The 27,858-nt window shown below is 45.5% G+C and overlaps 1 protein-coding gene across 1 annotated transcript; it reads right to left on the bottom strand.

The window, feature by feature from the left end:
* Positions 1–1,672: 1,672 nt before the first annotated feature.
* ptprnb (protein tyrosine phosphatase receptor type Nb) lies at positions 1,673–27,858 on the bottom strand. Its single transcript, XM_036128500.1, has 22 exons — positions 27,670–27,858; positions 22,050–22,100; positions 18,372–18,482; positions 18,208–18,292; positions 17,971–18,127; positions 17,547–17,883; positions 15,457–15,594; positions 15,334–15,368; positions 13,622–13,779; positions 11,116–11,186; positions 10,930–10,994; positions 10,619–10,828; positions 10,087–10,374; positions 8,924–9,071; positions 7,593–7,666; positions 7,425–7,502; positions 7,218–7,337; positions 6,979–7,145; positions 3,261–3,314; positions 3,070–3,134; positions 2,913–2,986; positions 1,673–2,001 (listed from the first exon to the last, which is right to left on the bottom strand). Exons 1-22 carry the CDS (start codon positions 27,746–27,748, stop codon positions 1,930–1,932), a joined length of 2,637 nt encoding a protein of 878 aa, XP_035984393.1. The 5' UTR covers positions 27,749–27,858; the 3' UTR covers positions 1,673–1,929.

Here is a 27,858-nt window from a genome sequence, read left to right as displayed (position 1 = left end):
GTGAGTTACACTTACAAGAGGCACAGTTTTAGCCACTTTATACACTTTAAAAGGATTTATGCCTCTACTTTATGACATGATATGCCTTTTTTTTGGCTCTTGAGGGCCGGATAATTTACCTTGAGGGGCCGGATTCGGCCCGCAGGCCTTGAGTTTGACACCTGTGGTATAAGGCATATAGCCACATTTTTTTTCAGTCATCGCGTATATCCTTTATGGAGCGATATTTGTGCCTTTTGAGCATGCAGTGAGGTGTTAAGCGTTTTAAATATCGCGCGAAACTTCTCAACCCACTATCAGCGCTCTGGACTCTGCGCTCGTGACTTCAAAAACTGTCCACCTCACCAGCCAATCACAGACAGGTTTCTTTCCATCCAATCAGAGTAGGGCTTGCAAATACTGCATTCAGATGGGTTAAATGAAAATGCTGCAGCTTTTGGCAGAAATTATTTCTTCAATCCCACCTTATGTTTAGTAAACAGTTTAATATTTAATCCTAAAATATTTAGTTTAAAAATAATTCCTTGAGTTACTAAGTGAGATGTGAAATATCTTTGTCGCTTTTCTTTACAGCTTCTGGGTGATTATGCAAACGTTTGTGATCGTCATCATTTAAACAGCACTTTAACATGAGGTAAAATAAAATGACTTGAGTAAAGACTCAACAGTTTAAAACTAATAAAAACGATATCAAGCATAATAGAACCAGTCGGCACAGCAGAAACGAGTACTAAGAAAAGTTGAGAGGAAAATCTCAGTAAGGTTGAAGGCCAGTGAGTAAAAATAGGTTTTAAAACTGGACAGTGGAGGAGCCTGTCAAATATGCAAAGGTAAGTCATATAACTTATGGGGCTCAATAGAGAAGGCCCTGTTCTCTATAAGGTTCTGCTCAGAACTGTAAATGAGCAAGCAGGGGTGTAAAGTTAAAGGAGAAGCTCATTTAATTAAGGTGGGAAAAGCTGTTTAAAACCTTAAAAACAAACAAGTTCTTAAAACTGAAGTCACTGGCCGCCATCTTGCTACTCCCTACTCTCACAGAATCCCACAGGATTTGGTTGCAACAACAAGCAGTTTTCTGGCTGAGTGAAAACGTTTCACAGGTAATTCTACAGTCAGTGGATGTACTAACACTATCAACTACTAGGAAATTAGGTGCTGAAATATTTTACATGTTATTCATATTAAATATATATGTGTATATGTATATATATGTATACATATATGTAAATATATGCTTTTGTATATTATTTATATATTTATAAATGTTATATATATATTTAAATGAATAAAATGCAAAATATTTCAGCACATGACTTTCTCAGTACTTGATATTTTTAGAACATAACATAAAACTATATGGCATTTGACATTTTAAAAGTTTTAAGCCCCCCTGAACATGAGAAAATCCTCGTTATTCGATGCTGTAGCGCACATATTCCCTAGTTACTGGGGGGGGAAACAGGGAGTACCAATATGGCGGCTGGTGGCTTCAAAGCGACTCTTTCTAACAGCTGGCGATTAGCACTCCAGTGGATAATATAGCTCAGTGGATATAACGCCATACTGGTCCAGACTGCTCCGGGTAGCTTAGACACAGGAAGTCACACAGGTGTTGCAACACTTAAACGAAAAGATTTATTAAGGTCTCACAAATACAAAGTAGCTTTTTTTTATATATATTTTATCTTGCTTGGAGGTAAACGACGACAGAGACGGAGGACCAAACATTTCTGTTTCTTCTCTTTTTTTTTAAGCTTTAATTACAGGAAATAAACTGAATCCTTTCATCTGAGGTCTTGTTAAATTCAGAAGCAGGCGTCAGCGTGAAGCCCGTGGTGCGTTCACTTGCACGGTTTTGAACCGCTCCCTGAACGCATCACCCACCATGACATCAGCGCAAGGAGGAGGAGGGGGGGGGTCGTCGTGACGTCACTGGGGCAGCGCCTTCAGGATGGCGTTCACCTCCTCGGCCACCGCCGTCAGCGCAAACTCAAACTGGTCCTGGAGAACGGTACCGATTGGTCAGAACCCGCTGGGTAATCTGGGATCAGAACCTTAGAACCAGGTCCAGTCCTGGAGAGCTGTTGTCCTGTAACATCTGACACCAGTGGGCAGCAGTTCTCCAGAACCGGACTCCTGGTCCCGGTTAATCCGGGTCTAAACTAGGGCTGAACCATTTTGGAAAATAATCAAATTGCAATTTTTTTTTTCTTAATATTGCGATTTAATGCGATTTTTTCCCCCCAGTTTAATTTATCATGTGTTTTAAAATATATACAAACAACAAATCAATTTGTTTCCTCGCTGTGCAGATTAGTTGCTAAAAGACCCACAGCATCTAAACTCAGAGCAGAAATGATCGCGTTCTGCCTACAATATATTTCAATCAAAATTGCAATTTTGACTTTTCTCTGCTTTAACCACAAGCAACAAAAATGGCGTCTAAATAAAGATGTTTGTAAACAAGGACCATTTTAAATATGAACTTTTAATGTTTCTATTAATCAGAATATTGTTCAAGAGAACAGCTTTTAATTTAATTGGACATCAATCCTTGTTGAACATAAAGTGCAACCAACAAGCAAGTCTATGTATTAAACTGATTGACCTGTACTTAATGCTTTGTATGATTATATAAACTCTAAAACAAGTAATAAAATTAGATTATCTCACTGCTACAACTGTCTTCCCTTCCATGTGGCAAACCCACTTTAAACATTTTACCAACACCTAATGGACGTGTCTAATTCCCTAATTGTTACATAGCCAAAAATTGCAGACTCTGCGATTTGGAAATTGCGTTATTTTAAATCACGATTATATTGAAAATGCGATTAATTGTTCAGCCCTAGTCTAAACCCTTAGTTCTGACCGGTTCTGGCTAAGTTTTGTGCGTCGGGTCCAGAACCCACCTTGGTGCGGACCATCCCGGGCCGCTGGTCCCGGACGTGCTCCAGCGTGGCGGCGATGTCGATCTCCTTCACACCTGCAGGGGAAACCAGACTCAGGGTCATTCTCGCGGGAAATCCCGAGATCTGCTCACCTCAGGAACACGAGAGTGTGGGTCACCTTTAGCCATGCGGTTCAGAACCATGTCGATCAGGATGTAAGTTCCGGTCCGGCCGGTGCCGTCGCTGTGGAACCAAAGGATGAGGCAGAGAAATCTAGTCAAACAACTGTTCTATATATGTGGTTCTAGCTCCATTTAAAGGGCCAGTACGCCTTTAGCACAGGTGAGAGAGGTCAAGATGAGGTTTTACCTGCAGTGCACGATGATGGGGCAGGAGCGTCCTCGGTAACATTTGTTCACCTTCCTGGGAGAGCGGAGCAGACGGAAACAACATGGAGGGAGGAAGAAACTCGTCAGGAGCTGAAAGTATTCCCTCCCCTACAGTCTCCCCTACGTATTTCACTGAATTATTTCCTCTTGTAGCATTTTAGCTTTTTTTATTTGGGACAGGAGTAGCTTGGTATTGGCTGCCTCTTGTTCCCCTCACTGAGTCCGGATGCGCTGCCGTCCGTCTGCTGTGCGCGCAGAGGTGCAAGCTCTGCGCTGGTGGCATCATGTGACCATCCTGGAGCTCGCTGGACACTCTTGGATGTTCACCTCAAAGTTCTTGACGACCCAGAAAATGCCTTTAAAGCCTCCATATCCGTTTTTTTAATATATATATATATTTAATAAAAATCTGAAAAGTGTGGCATGCCTAGCAGGGTCCGAAATTTAGCTGAAGACTCTCAGTCATCCAGGTCATGGTCATTCCAAAAAAAGGTTAAAAAACAAAACAACAGGACTTTTTTCCAAAGTTTGAAGACGTTTCGCTTCCCATCCTGAAAGCTTTATCAGCTCAAATGTCTGGAGTAGTGTGGAGTTCCAAGCTTTATATTATTGCCCAAAAAGGCCTTGTTAAGGCTTAGATAACATGCAAATTAAACCAAAATCCTTTGTAATGGGGAGTCGTTAGTGTCATCGTTGGCCTGGCTTACAGGGGAGATGTTGTGATCACCCGTATGGCAGTGAGGACTGAGGTGACAATAGCGTACCGCGCATGTGACGTCACCGACTCATGAGCAACGCCCCTTTTGCCGCTTAGGTAGGGCATACAGGTAGAGAACGCACGGATAACCCAGCTATTGCAAGCGCAACAGAAACAGCGATATGACCGACTTTGCAGCCGTTAAACTTTCCCAAGACGATGTCCCAGGCACACGGATTACTGGTCGCACCAGTAAGGAGTAACTGCAGAGCTGTGTGGGCGTTCCGACTGTGTGGGCGTTCCGACTGGGGGGTCCTTCTGCGCACAGACATGTATACGTAGACGCCGCGTTGTCGGGTGGGAGGCGTGCTGACAGAGCGGCCATCTTAGGTCAGACCAAGGTGCAGTCAGACACAATACAAGTCAATTCAGGAAAATGTACTTTATGTTTTCAGACACTGAATCCGGTGAATTCTCACCCGTTTTCCAGATAAATCAACTGACTGAAAACGTCACCCCTTTAGGGGCTACATGGGACCAATTGATTGAATTCAATTATTGTCTAACTTAATAAATTATTTCGAATTTGTATTGAAAGTAAGCAAACTTCCAGAGCTCCGTCCGAGGATGCCCAATTTTTGCTCCGCATATGGGTGCGCAAATAAAAGGACACTTGTTTTTTATTAAACAAACCATACATTGAAAAATATTGCAGAGTTACACAAAAGCATCCGAACCTTTCGTCCGTTGAAAGGCAGGTGACAGTCCGGATTTTGAATGCCCCACACGCATATTTGTCCTTCTTTTTCAGGCTTTATGCTAGGAAGCGGATTTTTTTTTCCAACTTTGCCTGGCTCCATGCAGCAAAATGTCCAATCGCCTACTCGCACGGATCTGGTTTTTACCTGGAGTTACATGTAATCAATACGCTGCGCTGCAGCTGTGTGACAGAAGCAGCGCTGTCAACTCTGCCTCTGTATGCTTTCTTTTTTTTTCTACAGTCGCTGGTAAATTTCGTGAGTTTTTTTTTTTTTTTTTTAGCTTTATTTTTGAACGTGCAGTCGCATATTTGGGGTGTTTCTCCAGTAGAAGCCCTTATCCTGACAGGACAGAATTCTATCGTAGGCTACTACAGTCATAATAGTCCTCGCGCTGTTGCTTTCTCCTGACACCGCGAGCCGGTTAATATCTGTCTGCATACAACGCCGTTATTATTACAAATCACATGTGGTCCCTAGGTAAAACTAATACCCTGCGATAGGGATTTTTTTCGTCGGGACGGATTTTTTCAGCGGGACGGACATTTTTCGTCCGTCCCGCTGAATGAAGGAGATGGAGGGAAAAAATATATGTATTGAAGTGGGCAAATCAACGAACCAATCAGCGTTTGCGTTGGCGTGTGGGCGTTCCGACAGTGGGGGCGTTCTTACGCTCTGCAGTTATACCCTTCTCGGTCGCACTGTAGAAGAACACACCAACCTTCAGCTCAAACGATGGCTTGAGTGTCGAGGGCTTAAAAAGACCGGAAAACTGGCCGAGTTGATGAATGGTAAGCTTTGTTTTTTTTTCCTGCGCAGTGTTCATGGCGTCGTCGCCTGTTTTTTTTCTGTTTGTAATCACCGTCCAGGAATCGGTATATGTTGCCAATAGGTAGCTACAAAACAACTGTTTACATCTCAGCTACCATGATAGCCTATATGCTATAATGGTAGCAGGCGCTTCATTCGATTGCTCGGTTGACAAAGGTAAATGGTATTAAAAATACTCTTACCTGTTCACTACTTGATGTCGCTGGAATTGGGTCAGGGTGTTCTTCGGTTGTGCCCTTTCCTCCAACAAAATGCTTGCTACATATGTACTTGAATTTGGTAACTTTTTCCGGGTTGAACTGTTGTGTAGGCCGACCGCACCAGTGTACCCAGCGCACACATTTCTCCTTGGCAGTCTTGAAGAAAACATCCTTCATATGCGGCCGATCAGCGTACCTCGAGTCGCTGTTGCACGTTCCATAGCAACAATGTTTAAAAACCATGGTCTTAGATTTGGAAAAAGCAGTCGTTTACCGAGTAAAACCAAGGGTAACGCACGTTTCTTTTACAGCGAAACAGCGGCGGACTATGCAAGCTTGCCCTACTGTGTACCACGTGATGTGACGTCACGTTCTAAAAATAGCTCGCTCGCGGTACGCCATTAACAGGAATTAATCCTATAGCTGTGTTGTAAGTTTTTGAAAATTGAAACCTAAAGCCTCCTCCTCTGTTTAAGGTTAGTTTTTCTCTCTTAACGTAGATGGCTTCCTTCACACCTTTTTCACACCATCTGCCTTCTCTGTCCAAAATGTGAACATTTTGGTCCTCATACTGTGTCATTTGTCCTTAAGGTGTAGGTGGACAGCAGAGTCTTGTCCTGAGGAGGTAGCTCTCCTGTGTTGAGAGGTTGTTTGGTTTCCCCAATATAAAGATCAGAAATTAACACTCGGCAGATCAAATGCGAGTAAAACTTCCGTTTGAGTAAATGTAAAGTCGTGTTTTTCAGTCATCATCTGAGTGGAGGCTTCTTTATGTTTCTCTGCTTTCAGCACGTACGACAACAAACGCGCAAGTTCACAAACACCGCAGCTACGTCATGTTCGTTTGTTACCTTTGGTAACGACTAGCGTTTAGCTCAGGCTAATTACGTAGCGGGATTATGTGGCGATATTTAGCTGGGGTTAGTCAGACTTAATTAGGCCGGTATGAACTATGCTTGGCCGGTTGATTTTTACGTCTGCCGGCCATTTTGGCCTGTGATTCCGGAAGTTGATTTAGGACTCTGATGCCTAGTCAACGTCCACAGACCAAAAATCCAGCTGAGAAGAGGTGCATGCCCCATTTTTCAGATTGTCGTTTATAAAGAATTTACATTTATGATAACATAAAAGTCAAATAGAATGCATCAGAGGAGTGTGAATACTTTCCCAAAGCACTGTGACCATCTAAAGATGGATTTAAAGCTGCAGTACCTGCGGAAGTCCAGCAGGGGGCGGGTGGAGGTAGGGATTCCCTGCGCCGGCCAGCTGAGGAAGTGGAACTGCGTGAGCGTGCGGGTCTCCTGGGTCTGGACGTTCTTCAGGTAGAAGCTGCGCACCAGGAAGTCGTTGCACCAGATGTGCTCCGACACCAGGTTCACCTACGGGGGGGAGGAGTCAGAACCCGCGACACCCAGAGACCCCCGGCGGGTGGTCTAACGTGGGACACTCACCTCGTAGATGTGGTAGAGGGACGAGCCTTCGTCGGGCCAGTAGCGGTCGCACTGCTTCTCGCCGTCCTCCACCAGGGCCGTCAGCATCACGATCACGGTGCAGCCGTTCTCCCACACCATCTGCGGGGCGACAGGGAGGACATGGCAGTGACCCGCGGTCACCGAGCGGGGCGGAGCCGGGGGGGCGGCATTGCCTCGGGGGCTGACCTGCCAGAAGTCAGAGATGGTGTGGGACAGGGGCCCCTGGGTGGCGATGTAGGCCGGCATCCTGGGGTCGTGTTCGATCTGCGGGTTCAGAGGGAGTTCAGACGAGCGTCGGCTCTCTGGCCAGAACCAGAACGCCTGGTGTGTCAGATCTGGGGGGGGGGGACTCACGATGGTGCTGGCGTTGATGTAGTCGGAGCGCGAGGGGTTGCTGTCCGCTTTCAGCTTCACGCGGGAGTGGTCGTCTGTGGAACATGTGACCCGTCAAGTCCTGGTTCTACCACAGACAAGCTATTCAAGGCGTTACGGCAGGACTCATTTCTATATGGGGCCACTTTGGCATCATTAAGTCATTAAAAGGGCCGGTTGCTCATGTATAAATGATACTTTTGATTTCATTATTTCATTTCAGTTCACATAGAAATATAAAAAAAATGCACAGTAACGTAAAAGTAGCACCTTATGCCCAGTTTATACAGGTTATGTGCAAAGAAAGTTGATTTCGGGGGTGAGTTAAACTCTAAACCAGGGGTGTCAAACATACGGCCCGAGGGCCCTATCCGGCCCGCCGAACAATTTAGTCCGGCCCTGTGGCTAAATGCATTATCATTATTAAAAAAATAAATAAATAAAATAATTTTCCAGTGTCCTGTCTGGCAATGTGGCAATAAGATGCCACAAAGAGCTCATCAGATTTGACTTTCACAAGTGGACAAGATAAAAGGAAGAGAATGATAAAACAATTATTGAAAAAAACATGTAATTTGTCTAATTGAAAATCTGCAGTTCCTATATTGTCCACGAGGGGCGCTGTGTTTTAATTAGCAGATTAAGCTTCAGGTGTGGAATAATTCAAATAATTTCTTAATTTTGATCTGTTTGATGTATTTTGTCATGCAGGACATTGTTTTTAAGTTCCAAAAAATGTGAATAAATGTTTTTCAACATTGTATAATCACTGTGATCAGTTCTTATGCATAATGCACTGGTAAATGTTTAACTGAGTAAAAGTATTGTTGAAATTGCACAGACTTTTCTTAAAAACGCTGAGGTTATTCATAATATATTGTGTAAAAGTGAAATTAATTTAATATAAAAATCAACAACAAGTCCACATTTATTAGTTCTATTTAATCTTGCAATGAGTTTACTCGTGTGGCCCTCTTGAGATCAGATTAAGCTGAATGTGGCCCCTAAACCAAAATGAGTTTGACACCCCTGCTCTAAACTCATCATTCTGCATCACTTCTTCCCTTGTTGGACATTTATGATTATTTTAATGTGTTGTGGGAAAAGTGACGTCTAGTAGCAGGATGCTGTTACTACACAGTTAAAAAAAAATCAACTTTCGCTACAGGAGGCTCAGTTTTAGTCACTTTATACACTTTAAAAGGAGATATGCCTCTACTTTATGACATGATATGCCTTTTTTGGCTCTTGAGGGCCGGATAAATTGTCTTGAGGGGCCTTGAGTTTGACACGTGTGCGTGACGGAGACTCACACGGCACCGAGTCGGGGCAGCGGTTCTTCTTGCCGTTGGTGTCGCTCTGAGCCGCGGATGCAGAGCTGGGTTCTGCCTGGTAGGAGCACAGGGCCTCCCACTCCTTCATCAGGCGGTCCTTGTTGCGCAGGTGGTCCTCCATGTACGCCTTAAAGACGGGACAGCTCGTTAGAACGGACCAGAACCGAGGTTTTTGGATGCAACAACACAACAAAGACAAGGGGGCGGGGCTTAAAGGCAGAGAGGAAAGGGGGAGGAGCCTATCAGACATTCACCAGTGGTGTCAAAAGTACACACATTTGTTACTTAAGTAGAAGTATAGATACTGCAGTTTAAAAACACTATGGTAAAAGTTGAAGTATCAACTTGACCTCTTTACTCAAGTAAAAGTGAAAAAGTATGTGCTCCAAAAACTACTCAAAGTATAAAAGTATAAAGTAACCTTTAAAAAATGCCACTATATGAATTGAAAGCTTAATTTAAACACTGATTAGTTCTACATGTGGCCCAAGACACAACATAATCATTAACCCATTAGTCAAAGACAAAGTCACTCAAGGAGCATGTTCTCTCTCAAACTTTATTGGAATTCAATTCCAAACAGAGGTAGTATTCAAGCCTGCAGAACATAAATGTGTGAGTTCCATCAAATACCTAAGGTAAACTATACCCTTTGGTGCAAAACATTCTATGTAGTTTGTGGAGAGAGAGAGAGAGAGAGAGAGAGAGAGAGAGAGAGAGAGAGAGAGAAAAATAAAAAGAGAATAGCTATAGAATAGCTAACTAATGAGTGTTTGCGTTATATGACTGATCCAATTACACTAGTTCTCACTAGGTGTGGATGGCGCACATTATGTGAAATAAATATTTATAAATATTAAACTGAAGCCAAGAGTAACGAGTAACGTTTGTTTTAAAAATGTAAGGAATAGAAAGTACAGATACTTGTGTGAAAATGTAATGAGTAGAAGTCAGAAGTAGGAAGAAAAATAAGTAATGGAGTAAAGTATAGATACCTAAAAAAGTGTACTTAAGTACAGTAACAAAGTATTTGTACTTCGTTACTTGACACCTCTGGACATTACTCTTTAAAGCTTAAAAGACACATTATTTTTTATGTTTAAGTTACACTTCATGTGGCTTAAAATGAACAAGGTTCTGACCAGAATCATGTGACCCGTTGAGATGTCCATGTTGGCCTGGGCCGGCTCCTCGCACCAGGACGGCGTGCTGCTGTGGGAGCTGGGGCTGGGCTGCGCCCCGTCGCTGAACTGGGACGACACGCTGCTCACCCTGGAGTCCGTCCCGCCGCCGGCCCCCGCCGTCGCTCCCGGCCCGGCCGCCCCCGCGCCGCCACCGCCGCCGCCGCTCGGCCCCCCCACCGCGCCCAGGGCGGCGGCCTCCAGCCGGCCGAAGGCGCCCTTGGAGGCCATGTGCTGGCGACACAGGTCCTGGTGAGCATGTTGGCATGCATCATGCGGTTACACCTACACCTCCAGAGCCCCGGAGGCTCCAGGGCGCCGAGCTGATTCCTGTTTATCCAATCGGGCTCAAAAGAACCCACATCATCACACTCCCTCCTCCGTGCCGCACCGCTTTGTGACGCCGCCACAGGACGTTTTTACGCCACATTCTGTGCTGCGGCGTCAAAGCAGCTGTTAAAAACGTGGGCCGGAGTCTCCGGGCGCGACCCACCTGGTACTCCCGGTGGCTGAAGCTGCCCTCCTCCGGCCCCAGGCCCAGCTTCTTGGCGGCCAGCCGGTGGGCGTGGTGGCGCAGGCAGGCCACCGTCATGGCCGCCACCAGGATGCCGCCGACGCACGCCATGGACACCAGCGTGGCGAACACCCAGCGGGAGCCGGGCTGGACTCTGGTTGCCAGGGGCGACGACTTGCCCTCGCTCACCTGTACGGCACGGGGCAGCGGACACAAAGGAGTCGTTATTGTTCAGAATGTCGTCTTCTTGGTTCCTCTTCCTCAGTTAAAGGCGGCGGCTCGGTCCAAACCTGTTCAGCGCCGCTCTGGAGAACCTTTAAGGCCGTCTCAGGCTCCAGGAAGTTCTTCTCTGCAACTACAAACCGGAAACATCAGGAGTCCTGAACCGCGCTTCTCTTTGGGTTTTGTGTTTAAAAGGTTCTGAAAATGAGGCTCAGATCTGGACCGGCTGATCTTCTCCCAGCTGCACATCCTACCTGCTTTGTCTGCAGTCGTCAGGTTCTGGGAGTCGGGTCTGGTTCTGAAGGTGACGGTTGGTCCAACCACGCTGCAGAGGAGGAAACAGAGGAACACTCAGGAGAACCCGCTCTTCCCTAAAGTCCCTCAGACCTCATTGTCCCAGAAAAAAAACACATTATTCTCTTTTATAAATTATGCAAAACTGGAATTAATTTCTGATTATTAAAACTTTTTAAACATAAATATTTTTTTGCCTCATCTTTTTTTGTTCTTCTAAAACAAAGTTCTGAGTTTTCAGTTATTTTTTGAAGAATTAGTCATTTTTACTCTCATAATTTCTCCACTTATTAATTGCTAGATAAATCATAATTTAATTCTTTATTTGTATTGCATACTTTCTTTAATAAAAGTTATTCACATTATTTTTGACTTGTTTAAGTTTTTGTTTTAATGTCCAAGAATTGAGGGAATGGTTTAAAAAAAAAAAAAAAAAAAAAATAAAAAAATAAAAAAAAAAATAATAATAATAATAATAATAATAATAATATATATATATATATATATATATATATATATATATATATATATATATATATATATATATATATATATTAGGGCTGGGCAACGATTAAAATATTTAATCGCGATTAATCGCCCAGATTAATCGCGATTAATCGCCCTGATTGATCGCGATTAATCGCGATTAATCGCATTGTATTTACAAACTGCAAGAATGAATTCAAAAGTAGTGTAAAGAGCACTTTTATTTTAATGTTCTGCTGCCATATGAACAAAAGTGTTGTAACATTTGTAGCACTTATTTTATACTGGATATTTTCAACCCATCTATTGAATTTAGTGCACTAGTTGATCTTTTCTTCATAAGAGAACAGCAAGCACTGCAGCCAAAATATGGTCTTTTTTGACCTGCTGTATATTAGCCAGTCCCTAAGCTTGATGTATCATGAAACTGTTGACCTTTTGGGTTTTGTGGTTTTTATTTTATTATTACAATTAAATAATAATAATAATAATAATAATAATAATAATAATAATAATAATAATAATAATAATGTTATGTTCAGTGTTTTTTCGCTAATTCACCTCTTATATATTTCAATCCTTATGTAATTTTGTCTGTGTTGTGTGCACCTGCCTGTTGCTTTAATCCTATAAATTTCCCCGTGGTGGGATAAAAAAAGGATTAGCTAATGTTATCTTATCTTAAATAACACTTTTTAATATATGTACTGGGTTCTTTCAAGGTCTTAATTACATGTTATGTGTGGGCTCCAGTAACATCCATCCATCCATCCATCCACTGATCTACCTGGATGTTCCCTGGAGGACTGAAACGCCTCAGTCAGAGACGTCTGTCTGTGGGTCTGTTGGGGCAGTGAGAGAAGTTTCGTCTCCTCTCTCCGTTTCTGGGGCTCGACCTTTTCATGTTTTTTCACGTGCTTAGATAAATTTGTTGTGTTTCCACTGAAATGAACCGGCTTTTTACAAAACATACAGCTTGATTTCATTTACGGTATTAAAATAAAGCCAAACGGCGCTACTTCATGTTTTTCCGCTGCTGCGGTCTCTCTCAGCTGTTTGTTTGTTAAGTTTGTGTGAGAGCTGAGTGGGCGGGCCAGGCTGAGCCTGCGTGCTGATTGGCTGGCGCAGCTGAGCCATGTACGAGAGGGGAGGGGGAGCGGGAGAGTGCTCCGTGACAGCGCGCTGCAGTCAGCGCGCCTGCTGACTGACACTGACTGAAAGCATGTGAGCAACATGCGTTAATGCGCGATAAAATAAATATCGCCGTTAATGGTCTAATGAATTAACGCGAAATTAACGTGTTAACTTGCCCAGCCCTAATATATATATATATATATATATATATATATATATATATATATATATATATATATATATATTTTTATATATTGTATATATATTGTTGTTTTAATCCGTATGAGTTCTAGTGGACTTTTGGCAGTTTTTGTTTCTCTTTTCTTTATTATTTATCAGTTGGACCAACACAACAAATAACAACTTTATAACAATAAACCAAAGGTTATGGAAAAACAATGTAATCTATGTAATAAATTATGTAAATCATTCAGTACACATGCACATGTTTATTTTAGTTTATGTCTGTTATGATTAATCAGTACAGAGGAAGCAGGTTGTAGCCTAAAATGTTATTGAGCTTAATTATGTAAGCATCCATCCATTTTCTAACACGTTTGTCCCTTGTGGGGCCGTGACGGGTTGCTGGTTCCTATCTCCAGCGTTCACCGGGTGAGAGGCGAGGAACACCCTGGACATTTCGCCAGTCTGTCGCAGGGCAACACAGAGGGACAAACAGGACAAACAACCATTCATGCACACATTCACACCTAAGGACAATTTAGAGAAGCCAATTAACCTAACAGTCATGTTTTTGGACTGTGGGTCAGCTGCAACTCCGTTCCCACAGACAAACACGTGACGCTTCTGATTGGCTGGTCAGACAGGAAGTTAGAGGTGCCGTACCTCTGATTGGTGACGATATGTCCAAGCTCCTTGGTTCCACCTCCGTCCTGATTGGCTGCCTCAGACGCAGTCGCCACCTTCTGGTCTCCACCTGGTTTGGCTGCGGGGGGCGGAGCCTCCTGGAAAACCGCCTTGTACGCCATTAAAGCCTCTGTGAGCTGATTGGTGGAAACACAGGTGATCAATTTTGGCATTTCTGGTGGATTTACTGCAGAATTTAACCCCATGAACGTCTGGTGGTCTCCTGTGTAAATCATTGTTTGTCTGCAGTGATTTATGGAGGAAATATGACCCTACCTTCCAGTTTGGAAAGAAAAACGCTGAGCTGAAACATTATGTGAGTGAATCCTAGTTTAAGTACATCTAAGATATTAGAATATCAAGTAAACGGTCAGTGTCTAATCCCCTCCTTTCAGAAAGTGGAACTCACCTTATATCGATTCATCACAGAGTGAGTGAAATATTCCAAGCCTTTACTTGTAAACATGACAATTCTGGCTGATGGATGGTGAAAACCCGACATTCAGTGTCTCAGATACATAGAATTGTTTTAAAAAGTAAAATATTCTAAACACTAATCAACTCCAAACATCTGCAGACGTTTCTGGAGTCTTTAAACGGCCTCGACGCCATCATGGTGAGGACGGCGGACTGGACAAAGGTCCACAAGACGATCCTCCACAACGAGGGGAAGCTGCTTGTTCAGAGCTGAATCCAGGCTTATTAAGAGAAAATTGAGTGGAAGGAAGAAATGCGGCAGGAAAAGGCGCAGCAGCAGGGAGAACCGCTGTAAGCTTCACAGAACGTGGGCCGTGACTGGATCACACAGACAGAACCAGACTTGCTCAGAGGTCCAAAGTCCATTTTTCAGATGGAAGAAAAGTTCTCATGTCATCCGGAAACCGAGGAGTCTGGAGGACGATCGAAGAGGCCCAAAGTGTGACGATTTGGGGCGCCGTGTTCTCTGCTGGTTCTGGTCCACTGGGTTTTCTGAGGTCCAGTCAATGCAGCTGTTTGGCAGGACGTTCTACAGCATTTCCTGCTTCCTTCTGCTGACAAGCCGTACAGAGACGCTGGTTTCATTCTCCAGCGGGACTTGGTACCGGCCCACTCTGCTACAGGTACCAAAAAGCTGGTCCAGAGACCATGGTGGTGCTGTGTTCTAGTGGCCTGACCAGAACCCGTATATAATCTATGGATTATTGCCCAGAGGAAGATGAGAGACACCAGAACCAACGATGCAGATGAGCTGAAGGCTGGTATCGGAGCAAGCTGGGCTTCCAGAACCTCAGCAGAACCAGCTGGTCTCCTCCTCGCTGCACCGATGCAGGAATTGAAGCAAAAGGAGCCCAGACCTGGTACTGAGAGCAGGGAAATGGACAGTTCTGTGTAAAACATAAGTTTTTATTGCCGTTTTGGAGAATGTTGGCTGAGCTACGGAGTTTCGTCCCTCCTAAAGGTCGCTACAGTCTGAGGGGAGTTATCTCTACACAAGTCACAGCACACCGATCATTTTGTGCCGTTTTTATCTGTTTTTCCAGAGCTGAGATGGAAGCAGAAGAGTTTGATGAATTTCAGCATTAACAACAAATTGTCCCGGTCCAGCGTCTCCAGCAGATTAGTGCAGCTTTATCACATCTCTTCACTCTGACTCAACACAATCAAAGTCCACTTTACGCCCATGTAAGCTGGAAACCAACAGGGATGCTCACCTTCTTCTTTGCTGCTGCATCATCGCCATATTTATCTGATGGTGAACAAAGACAAAGAGGTTTATGGACGTGTTGTCGGGTCCCTTTCCCGATGGATGCACTAACAATCGCCTGTTCACCGACCTCCGCTGGGCTCAGGAAGGTAGGAGGCATCGAGCTGCTGCTGCTTCTCCGGCACGCCGGCCGTCTGCTCCGGGGACAGGTCCTTCACGTCCAGGCCGTAGTGGTCGAGCAGAAGAGCCAGCCTCTGCAGAGAGCGCTCTGAAATACCGCCGGAGAAAGCAGGTTAAGGGCCGGTGGGCGCGGCTGTCGTCATTATTACTCAACATTCATTTTACTGGAAAGAACCTATAAAGTCTCTGCTGTTAAGTCTCATAGTTACACTGAAAAAACCCTCCAATAAAGGACCATAAATACATGAAATGCAGTTAAAGACATGAAATTAAAGTCGCACTAGCAGCTAAGGCCAGATCTTCAAAGATTACGCATAACGAGCGGCAAATTGCGTGTGCAAAAAAACAATTGCAGGTGCAATTAGAAGGCATGTCAATGATGACATGCACCCGCCATGTGATAAGAGATGCAAACCCAGTCTGGTGCCCATTTTAATGAGGAAGCAGCGCCATCTACAGGTAGTTCAAGAGTTGCTGTGAAGCAAAGACGAAGTTCTCAGCAATGGCTTTGAATGCAGCGCCAGAAAACCACCGTCACACAATTTCTCCAGACAGCCAGCAAGTACCAAGCAGCTCCGTAATGAATGGAGAACTTCTGCCGTTTGACTTTTTCTTTTGTTAAAGACCATGTTGTTCAACATTATTATTATTAATATTATAGAAAATAAATGGAAAAACTTCCTCCCCATCCTCCCTCTGACAGAGTTCAGTCCAGAAAGCAGCCGAACGGTCAGACCTACAGTGAGATTCGTCTCTAAACGGCTGAATTCATCCCCAGCTCCTCACAACAGCCGCTCGACCCAAAATATTACAAACCCAGGAAGCCCCAGAATAACTTAACACAACATGACTGTGCTGCGATCACTGGAGCCAGGCACCAGCCCCCTGATGGTCTGCATGCTGAGCAAGTATAGATAATAGATGGACTGATGGCTTAATGAGAGAATAAAGCCTGTATGTGGGAGCAATGAGGCAAAGAGAAGAAAATCCCTCTAGCTACAAGTCATGGACACATAATCCAGGGTCCCACCCTCTCTCTCCTTCGTCTGCTGATGCCTCCTTTCTGGCCACAAGGCCGCAGACATCTCTGTGTGCCAGTTTGCCCCTAATTTTCAAACGTGCTAAATACAGGCGCAAAAACTGCACCAGCAACCAGTTTCCGCTGTGATAAATGCCTTTGCCGGCGAGAACTATTGACGTTTGCACATCCTCCTCCCACAGACCTGCATGGTTTGGTCATCAGCACGTGATCTGCATGTTCATGGAGGCGCTCACTCAGAACAGTGTGCGCCTGCTGTCCTGCTCATTTTGCACACGCAAATGGCTTCGCTCCTGGCGTGAAGATTAGCTTTGCACACGCTAACGAGTTTGCACCTGTTTTAACTCACGCTAACCTATCGAAGATCAGGCTTTATGAACCAAACCTGAAAGCAAAAGTCTTCAATCTCCTGGTCGGCAGCACCGAAGGCTTTAGAGAAATCTATGAAACGTGTCGTATCTCATTAAATGCAACGACGATGCTCGTTACCAGCTTATCGCAGCGGTAATTGTGCTGTGATTCTATCTAAAGCCTGACTGACATTCTGCTAAAATGGTATTAGAAGGTGAAATCTCTTATTTGCAGACTACCAAGCTTCAGGAGTTACAGCCAGCACTGATAGGTTGCTTATCGGTCGGTATAAACAGTTAAACCTGCTGGATCGCCGGCCTTTAATAATGGCAGAACAAAAGCTGACCTCCTCCCCGAGGGAAAGTGATTTGTTTCCACTGTCAGGTTAAAGAGGTAAGCCAGAGGCTTTGTGACGGTGAAACCAAAACTACAGCAGAGTCAAACTAAAGGGAGAAACAAATCAGGGCAAAGGAGATGAAAAAACCTAAAACTACCTGAAAAACCCCAAACAATAGATTAAAGCTGTGCTGAAAAGGGCAAGAACTGTTAAAAATAAGAGATAATGACGACACAGATAGACAAAAAGCTCAAATAGAGAAACAGAAATCTAGAGAGGCCGAAAAAAAAGCTAAAAAAAGGTGAAATCTGACCGTCCAGTCCTGACAGGGCGTCATACTCCTGCTGCTTCTCTGCCTCCGGCCGCGTCCTCAGCTGGGGCTCCTGGGAGATGTAGTCCTGACTGTAGTCCAGAGGGAAGTCCAGATCAGGGAACACGGAGGAGGAGGAGGAGGAGCTGGCAGCTGCCGCCCCCCTGTGGCGGGGCAGAGACAGTGAGGAAGAGGAGGCTGAAGGTGAGGACGTGAGGTAGACGGACATCAGGTCGTGGAGGAGCTGCCGGTCCCGGTCCAAAGACGTCCCCTTGTGGAAGGTCGGGTTGTCCTCCAGGGTGTTGAGGGAGCGTTCCTCCTGGTCCTGGTAGCCGAACTGCTACACAAACACAGGTGGGTCAGTTCTCCCCCGCGGCCACCGGGGGGGCGCCACCATAAGGCTGAGGTGGAATCAGTCTGCTCCTACCTTTTGGTAGGCGTACGGGTCCAGCAGGGGCGTCTGCATGTGGACCGAGGACCGGGACGGGTCCAGCACCATGTAGTCCAGATACTGCTGCATCATCTCAGGGTCCACCGGACCTTCTGGATCCCTCCGAGGACCAGGACCCAGCAGCCTGAGGGACCTGAGACATAAAGCAGCTCATGGACCTGACAGTTCCTCTCGCTGGCAGCTGGGGGTCAGAACCTTTCTTACTGCTTGGACTCCTCCAGCTTGGGAGCGACGGTGGGAAGGCGGCTCAGCTCTCGGCCGACGATGGCCTGGGTCAGGTCGTCCCTCCACGTCAGACCTGAGGTGTCACACGCGGCGCACTTCAGCGGAGCAGAACGTAAAAGCTGCGACTCAGCCGCCTGCGCTCGGGAACTCACCCTGCACCATCAGGTCCTTCAGCACCTCCTGCAGCTTGTGCAGGACCGGCGCGGAGACCCGGTACTGGACGGGCTCCTGGCGGGGAGCCTGGCAGCGTCCGAACAGGCCATCTGCAGAGGAGGACACGCACCCGTCAGCTTCTGCCGTCTGAAACCGAACCAATGCCGCTCGAAAATAGAGGATGCTTGTTGAAGGACGACGCAGAAAAACAAAGAATCAGTTTATTTGGGACGTTTGTTCTCATCTACAGACCTCCGTTGCATTTTATCCTCACTGTACGGATGATTTGAATATGAAGCTCCTCTCTGCTGAGGTTAATCAAGGAATGGTTGCAGTGACTACAATCTAAAAAGGCTAAAGTAGCTCCTGACCATGAAGCTGCCACCACCATGCTCCACTGTGGGCGTGGCTCTCCTCTCACCAATCGATTTTCTTTGGGAAATGTTCCTAAATGCTCCACACTGGGAAAATCCCACAGCATGATGCTGCCACCACCATGCTGCACAGAGGCTACGCGGGTTCTCTTGCTGAAGCTCGGTTCTGTTTTGATCAAACTGGTTTGATGTGGACCCAAAAGGTTCCACCGGGCCATAAAATATCCGCAGACACAGAAAGTGCACGACAACTCTGTCTGGTCTTTTCATCACGCCTGGAGAGACGTCTTGCTTTTGGATTGTCGCTTCAGCAAAGCTGCGGTTTTTTTTAGTGTCTTTATCCTGACTGTTCCAAAAAAAAGTAAAAAACAAAGCAACTGGACTTGTTTTCCGTAGTTAGAGACGTTTCGCTTCCTCTCCAGGAAGCTTTCTCAATTCAAAAAGTCTGGAGTAATGTGGAGTAACAAGCTCTGTACTACTGTCCTTTAAGCCAAGCCAACAACGACCCTAACGACTCCTCGTTACAGAGGAGTGGACCAGTTCCGGTCCAATCTGCTGGCTTAATGTCTTTAACGACCGCCCATTACTAAGGGGTGGACCTGTTTCTGTTGAATTTGCATGTTATCTAAGCCATTACTAGGCCTTTGTTTGGACAGTAGTATAAAGCTTGTTACTCATCATTACTCCAGACTTTTTGAATTGAGAAAGCTTCCTGGAGAGGAAGCGAAACGTCTTCAACTACGGAAAACAAGTCCAGTTGCTTTTTTTTGTTTTTTTTACTTTTTTTGGAATGACCATGACCTGGATGACTGAGAATCTTCACCAGCATTTATTAGTGTTGCGCCAATGCCATTTTTTGGCCCCGGTACCGATACCCGATACCATACCGATGCCATTACTTTGAAATTTATGTGTGTGTGTATATATGAAGAACTGCATACTACTTGGATGCAAAATAATTGCTATCATGGCTTTGTCAAGCTGCTACCTTATTAAAGCAGGAAAAAGACTAATACAAAGTGAATCCAGTAGAACTAGTGAGTGTCACAGATACCATCAAAATGGTATCTTGGTGACCTATTTGTTGGTACTCGCCGATACCGATACCACCATTTTAGTGCGGTATCGGCGCCCCGGCCGATACTGGTATCGGTATCAGTGCAACACTAGCATTTATCCTGACTGATACCTTTGTTCTGATCTCCTCTAACTTCTCTTCGAACGCCTTTCCTTGACATTTGCTGTCAAGTCGGTGCACACTTTCTGCGTCTGCTGCCTGGTCCACCGGGGCCCTGATACCCAGGGTCACTTCTCTACACTCAGACAGGTTGCAGTTCATAATTTCAGCAGATTTCACACGGCACTGTTCTGTTATGATGCTGCTGTGTTGCACTAATTACTGACGCCAGAACCGGAACCTGACCTGGATAAATCTGGAATGAGCTGTTGTTTTTCTTTCTTTTTTATTTTTTTAAGGGATATAAGGAAGTCGGTTTCAGCAGATTTCAGGAGGATAAGTGGAGATGGAGGAGAAGCAGAGCCACACGCCGGCTGCTGAGTCCTTTCAGCCTTTTTCCCAGAGATAAGAAGCGTTTCTCCAGCGTCACCAGCAGAAATATGTCGTCCTGCTGCGGCCACGGTGAGTCATCCCCACCCAGCAAACACAGGAGGGAGACACGCCGTCGTCAGGCGGCTGATGTCACCGTTGTCACGGAGACGGCCGGGCCCCGGCCTCGATTGGCCGAGACGGAGGGCTTGTTTACGCCGCTCCGTTTCCTGCTGCCTCTGATCGCCTCCCTGCTTCCATCTTTGTGCCACGGAGGCGAAAGCAGAGCTGCCTGTCGTCGCGTCGGTAAACGTCACTTCATCCATGCAGGTTACTGCACTGTGAATACGTGCAAAACACCTCAAACTCTCTTTGAATGCAGCAGCACACGCTCACCTGCAGGGTCTGAGACTTTGTGTCTGAGGGGCCGGTTCTGGGTTTGGATCAGTGACCTGCTGAAAGACTCGGGGTTCCAGGCAGTGTAACTTCTCACCCAATTATTACTTTAGTTTGACATAATTAAACGATTTTTTTTATATCAATATGCAGCACAATCGATGCTTCCTTCTCAAAACCCCGCCTATGTACCTTGAGAGGGTCGTCACTGAATGGGTCATGTGACCTGCCAGATGTGACACCTGTGGCCGTGTTGGTTCTCTGATGTGAGATTTAATCTAGAGAGCTGGACGTCTTGACAGGTAACTCCATGTCCGCTGGGCTAAACTGCTCTGCTATCGGATTCCCAAACACAGAGGAAAACATTTAATTTGGCAACAGTGCGGTGCTGCCTGTGGCCTTCATGGAGTTGCGGGTCTAGCGCCCCCTAGTGGCTCATACTTACACTGCGCCACTTTGACAACAGGCACACAGCGTTTCTCTACAGTTTGTTTCTTTGTTGATAATCTGGTGGTTGTAGAGATTAGTGATCCCAAGATGGCGCTCGCTGTGAGCTTTAGCGATGGTTCCGTCCTCCTCGCCGTATGCAGTGGAACATTAACTACTTCCTCCTCTAGTTTTCTTTGAAAGTTAATATTTTTTTTAGCATTTTCCGTCTCATGAGGCTCAACACATGTCTGCTTCAGTGGAGTCCCGTGTTCTCGCATCTTCCCCCCTTTTATAAAAGTGGCTCAGAGAAACTGATTATTTATACTTCAGGGAAACAGGAAGCTGTGAATCATTAATGAAACTTTTAACTGCAGAGCTTTTATATGAAACATTTGTTTCTAGAGACAACTGACTTTGATTTAAATGTTCGATTTTCTGTGCAATAAATCATTTTAATACCGTTGAGAAGGGCCTCATATTTTGATAATTTTCTGAGCTGAAATCATTTTCCTGCTTTTCAGAGGAGGAACCAAACCTTCGGTTATCTCTTTTTTTTTAGGTTGTTTCATCAGATTTACCAAGTTCCAGGCCAGACGCTACCTTCTGGTCCCCATTTCCTGACGTACCAAAAACGTTACACGTCTCCTTTACTTGAACGTTGTGTTCTCTTGTCTTTCCCATAATGAAGAGTAGCTAGAAGCAACAGGCCAATGGCCGTCATCAGGGCTGCATGAGTCCGCCGGAGTAATCAATATCTTCTGGTCAGTTCGGGACAGATTAGGCTGTCTAAGTGGAGTTTCATCTGTTTGTATTTAATGTTTTCTGCTGTGGAAGATTATTGGTATCGTTATCATTCACGTAATTAATTAGATTTGTGTTTATTTCTTCTTTTAGGCGTCATCGGTGAAAGCAAGTGAAGGTGGGAAACTCACCGTCGCTGCAGAGTTGATCTCTGGGACACAGCTTCCTCTCAAACAAACAACCTGCAGAAACAGAATCACCAAATGCTCTTTAATCAGGGTAAAAAAAAACTAAAACTAAATAAAAGCAGCAAAGTGGATTTATTTGTCTGAATGTGTTGATGTTTTTCATTTCCAGCAGCCTGAAAACACGATTAGAGGCGACTCGTTATAAAAGCCCGTCTAACGAGGCTGGCGGTTGGTCTCACGACTCCAGGAAACCCGATCTTAGTCCTGGTTTTCTTCATCGTTCCGCTCGATGAAAATTAAATCTAAAACGTGTGCCTTAAGGAGGAGAATCCAACTTTACTGTTATTATGTTGCTGGGATTCATCAAAAAAGGACACAATGTCTGATTTAAAACATTAAATCTTCATCCTATTTGTTTTATTCGTATTTTAATGATCCGTAGTTCATTTTACATCCTAGCTGATCTGAATCAGGACACCAACCTGCATCCACCTTATTTTATTACCCGTTAAGGTTTGTTGTGACAACTCAGGGTCAGTTTTAAATAAAGTTGGAAATGGACAGCAACGAATTGGGGTAGCGTTGATTTATGTGTTGTTTGAAGCGTTTGCATGTCAGGAAAAAAAGAAACGATTAATTCGGCTCTGAAGGCGTGAACCAGCTCCGTGGGGAACGGCAGCCGGTTGGCGTTTCGTCCCGGTGAATTATTGATGATCGAAAATGTTTCTCCATCGCTGTAAACATGGCCTGGTCTCCATGACAGCCCCATAAAATCTCCCTCCGTCTGGGAATCTCCCCGAACCGAGGCGCTCGGCTAAAACCTCCATCCCTGACCGCGGTCCTCAGGGGGGGGGATCAGTCTGCCCTCCCTCCTCTCCTCCGCATCGTCCCTCCATCCGTCTGCCTCCACAAGCTGTTGGCAGACTCCATCAGCGCCATGCCACGACTAATATCAGCCTAATTAAGTCTGCAGAGAGCAGACTGATGGATGAACGACTTCAGCAGAAACACAAACCAGGGAAGGACTCAAAGGAAACAATTCACTGGTTGTCTGTTGTCCTCCAAAGGCTTTTATTCACACGACGGAACCAAAGCTACAAAAGACAGGAAACAAAAACAGCAAGAAGCACAAAATAAAGGGACGGCAAATGATCTGCTCTGACCCCAACATTTTATATCAGACGACATCCGGACAGAAGGCACACCTCAAAGTTCAGGAGGTGAACCATTTCTGCCGTGCAGGAGTCCAAGGAGGGGCAGACGGGTCAGGGAGACGGTTCTGGTCCAGTTTGAAGCAGAGTCAGGTTCTGCAGCACCGAACAAGCTGCGATCGGTTCGCCGTCTGGCAGTCTGGACCAGGAGACCATCAACCAGAGAAGCAGCCAGGAGGACCATGGTAGCTCTGGAGGAGCTGCAGAGAGGCACCGCTCAGGTGTGAGAGTCCACAGGGACAGAGAAGCAGGTCAGAGGTGATGGGACGATGGATGGAGCTGAATCCAGGACCATCCTGGAAGAAAACCCCGCCAGAGGCTGCAGGAGACCTGAGACCTGGGCGGAGGTTCACCTTCCAGCAGGAGAACCAGCCTGAACACGCAGCCAGAGATAGTATTATGGGATGGTTTAGATCAGAGCAGACTGATGGGTGAGAACGGCCTAGTCAAAGTCCAGACCTAAATCTGAGAATCTGTGGCAAGACTTGAACATTTCTGCTCGCAGATGTTCTCCATCCAGCCAGACTGATCTGGAGCAGCTTTACTCAGATGAAGGAGCAAAACCCCCAAAGAGCTGCAGCTGGTTCTGGTAGGGACTGACTCAGGGGGACTGAACACGCACAAACCCCTCACCTTTCACATTTTAACAGAAGCGGAGCTTGAAAACCACGTATTCGCTCCACTTTCCATGTGTGAAGTAAACACTAAATAAGCCCATCCAGGCCTGTAGCTGTGGTACACGCTGTAGGAGAGCCTGCCTCCTGATGATGCAGAGCAATGATGGCTGCACCGCTCCAGTATCCCGCCATCTTTTATGGACTGATGGGGTAATCACCGCTGGGCCCGTTCGCCGCTTCTCCAGCTGCCACGCAGACACAGAAGCAGCAAAGTGATCTGAAGCCGTAGAACAGCCTCAGGCTCTTATCCTCCTCACCGGCATCTGGATGCTCCTGTCAGAGTTCAGCGGCGGCGTCTCTGGAGGCCCGCAGGCGAGGTTTAAGATAGACGGACTGAGCTGGGAAAGCCCAGCGGGGCGGCAGCTGGAGGCGGCAGGGGGAGCGTCTCCCCGCGGCTCAGAGGAACCCTTCACCTGCTACCTTTACACTCTGACAGACCGGATTAACCTCAAGAAGCGGCAGATCTCTGCTGGTCGGGAATCAGAGCCACTCAGACCTCCTGCTGCTGCTCGGCAGGAGCTGAAAACAAACACGGCGTTCATTCTGCAGCAGTTTGTTCAGAAATAAGACGATGGGGGCGTTTTGAAGCCTGAAAATATGGCATTATGTTCCAACAAAGCCAGTTTACTAACAATCCTGCACCATTTCAGCTTTTTTTGGGGGGTGATTTTCCCTTTGAACTGAGTCCCAGCCAGCACCCTGGACATGTGGTTCTGACTGGCGTTGATTTAGACCAACGACAAGTTAAATAATTCAGATTTAAGCATTACAGCAAGTTAGAACATCCCTAAAAAAAGGCAAATTTAAAAAAAAAATGGTATCTACGGGATTTATTTCAAAAGTTCAGTTAAAACTTCTCCCTGTTTTGCTCTTTAAGGTTTCCAGATTTGGACTTTTTTGGACCTCGGTCTGGTAAAATGTTCTGTTTCATTTCTAATCAGAGGTGAGACGGCAGCTACAATTATGAAGCAGCTCTTATGACTTGTTACGGATTGATATGAGACGGAAGATCCTGCTGAGTCGGCCCCAATTAAAACCTTAAAAAGTGCTGAGTCACCTGTTGCTACGGTGATCCAAAGGAAGCAGGGAGACGAGAAAAAACACAGAGAAGAACTTTTGCCTGGAAAATAAACAGCGACTATGTGAAAATTATCAATTAAATCTCATTAATTACCAGAGAACGGGTGAAAGAACCTTTAGATGAGCACAAATGTACATTTTGTAGTTGTTGTAGGTTTTTTATGTAGAAGGTCTGATGGTTTTAAAAGAGTCAACATTAGCTTTTACAGACAGAAAATACACAGTAATAACTGCGTTTGGATGCATAAACTGTACATGTGGAGATCAACTTCTGGCTTTTATAATAGTTCACATCAGAAAGATGTAAACTATTATTAAAAAAACATCAAATATAAACTGCGTATTAAAATAAAAGCATTTGACAGGCAGAGTTTAGCTTCCTGGGAGCCATGTAAACCAAGGCTGGTGTAAAGTACGGTTGATCAAGCTCCAAACAGGCCTGGATTATCTCCATAAAAACACTATTACTTTATATGCTGACTTCTAATTTAAACGTTTATTTAAAATGTATTAACCACTATGCGGTGTACTATTCTGTATTACTGAAAGTAAAAGGCCGTAAATCTGAGTCTATTTTCTTTGGTTCTTCCAACACAGAGCAGCAAATTGACAGCCATAAAAAAATGGCTAAGCGGGAATTAGAAAAAGCAATAAAAAGGAGAAAAGTGTGTGTGTCAGAGCTTTTTGCAATGATAAACCGAGTTAAATAATTAAATTTAGTCACAGATAAATTGATAACGGACTTGGTTTGTGGGTTTTAGGAGGATAAGAGCTGCAGAGGATTTACAGCCGAAACCTAAAGTCCTTTCCCTCTAATCTGTTTGAACTCGGTTTTAATTCAATTCCAATTCAATTCATAAATACTTTATTTATCCCAAAGGGAAATTACATGTCAATGTATTTTGTCAAGGAGATATAATATATGGTGATGGCTGTGGGCAGGAAAGATCTACTGTAGCAGTCAGTTTTACAACCAATCTGAAGAAGCCTTTGACTGAAGAGGAGAGTTTTCCAATGACAATGTCATGAAGAGGATGTTCAGGATTGTCCATAATTTAATTGATTTTATGCCAAATCATTATTTGCATCATCATCTCTAGAACATAACCAGCCTTCTTTAGCAGGTGGTTGAGCCTTTTTAGGCACCTGGCTCTGATTGACCAGTTAATTTAATTAACCAGTGTTGAAATCAGTGAAGCTGGGTGAATAATGAACATTAAGCCGAAACGTTCATCAACAAGTGAAAGTCTGGAGCTCCTATCGTATTTTGGACTCGTGTTTGGGAACCATGTGGAAGCCACCGGAGTCAGATTATTCATGAAACAGACCCTGCAGAGGTTTCACACCGACCAGTCTTCAGTTTATTTCCTCCTCAAACCTGACGCCGACCTCGCGTAATCTGTTCAAAACTCGGTAACATTTAAAACATTTGGTTGAATTAATCCTTATTGTCATGAATGTCCGCATGCTGCTGCGGCTCCTAGCGCTTCTCTGGAACAAATGAAGATTTGTTTTGTATAATTTAAGATCCTGAACGACAAATTTCTGATTGAATTAAATAAAATCGTCTTTAGGTGTGATCTATGAACCCGCTGATGATCGCTTCATGCCCTGAACCTGTCTATGGGCACTAGGAGCTGTCCGTGGTGCTGAAACCCTTGCAGACTGGAAGCCACTGGTCGCTGTCCACGGTGCTGAAAACATAGGAAGCAGGAAATCGCTTGTCACTGTCCCCCGTTCTGAAACTCTCGACAACAGGAAGTCGCTGATAGCTATCCATGGTGCTGAAACCCCTCCGAGGCAGGAAGTCGCTGCCATCAGAGCCCATATCAGCCATGAGTCATAACTTCCTGACGTAGGTTTCATCCCCGCAACGCAAACAGGGACCCGAAAGCTCTGCGATGCCGCCAGGAGGAGAACATGTGGGGATTTCTGCAGCCTGAGAAACCAGGATCACTCCAGAGCTTCGCTGCAGCTCATTTTGACCGTCTCCTAATCATGTTTCAACATAAAAACATAATAATCAGTCCTTCCAGCAGCTTTTTAATAGGTTCCCCCGTTAATATAGCAGCTGTATGGTGATACAGCTCTGTTTTGCTTGAGTTACCTTAAATTAACTAATTCATTCCTGTTTGTTTTGATCTGAGACAGAGCCTGGGCTGGGGGAGACCCGACCAGCTGCTGCTGCTTCCCGTCTCCGTGATCCTTCATTCAGGCTCTCGGCTTCTCCTCTCGTTGCACAACAGCCAGGATGATTCACCGAGCCAAAGAGGCGCATCCGAGGCTGTGCGTCAGCGACGGGAGGCAGACAAACGGAGCAGAGTTCAGCGTCGGGCTCCACTTAGAGCTGGACGGATAAACAGCGGCTCTATGCCGCAAATGGGCTGATTTCACGTCCAGGAGACAACGATCCGTTCTAATTCACAATCAGCGCAGATAAAACTTTTAGAGAAACAACGAAACTACCAGGAGAAAACGCACAGGTTTCATCACTGGGCAGAAACGACCCTGAAAAATCGATCCCGACGTGTTGCAAACTCGCTCCATTAGCGCCGACAGGGACGCGTCCTGAGGAAGTCGTGATTTACGCGCCGCGCACTTCATTAAAGCCGGCGGAGCGCGTCCCGCTCCACCGGAGACCCAGGCCGCTCTTACCGTGTCGGGCGGCCGCGCACAGGCGGCAGGAGGCGGTGAGAAGGAGGCACAGGGCCGCCCAGAGCCGCGGAGACCTCATGGTAGATCCAGCATCCAGCGGGGGAGAGAGGAGGAGCGGCGCTTCTAGCAGCTCTCCATGTCTGAGGAGGGCAGCTGCTGCTGGAGGAGGAGGATGGAGACAAGTGGAGA

This window comes from Fundulus heteroclitus, chromosome 24, assembly GCF_011125445.2.
Source record: "Fundulus heteroclitus isolate FHET01 chromosome 24, MU-UCD_Fhet_4.1, whole genome shotgun sequence".
NCBI lineage: Eukaryota > Metazoa > Chordata > Actinopteri > Cyprinodontiformes > Fundulidae > Fundulus > Fundulus heteroclitus.
Note: the sequence above shows the minus strand (reverse complement) of the source record. Positions and strands in the feature narration are given on the sequence as shown.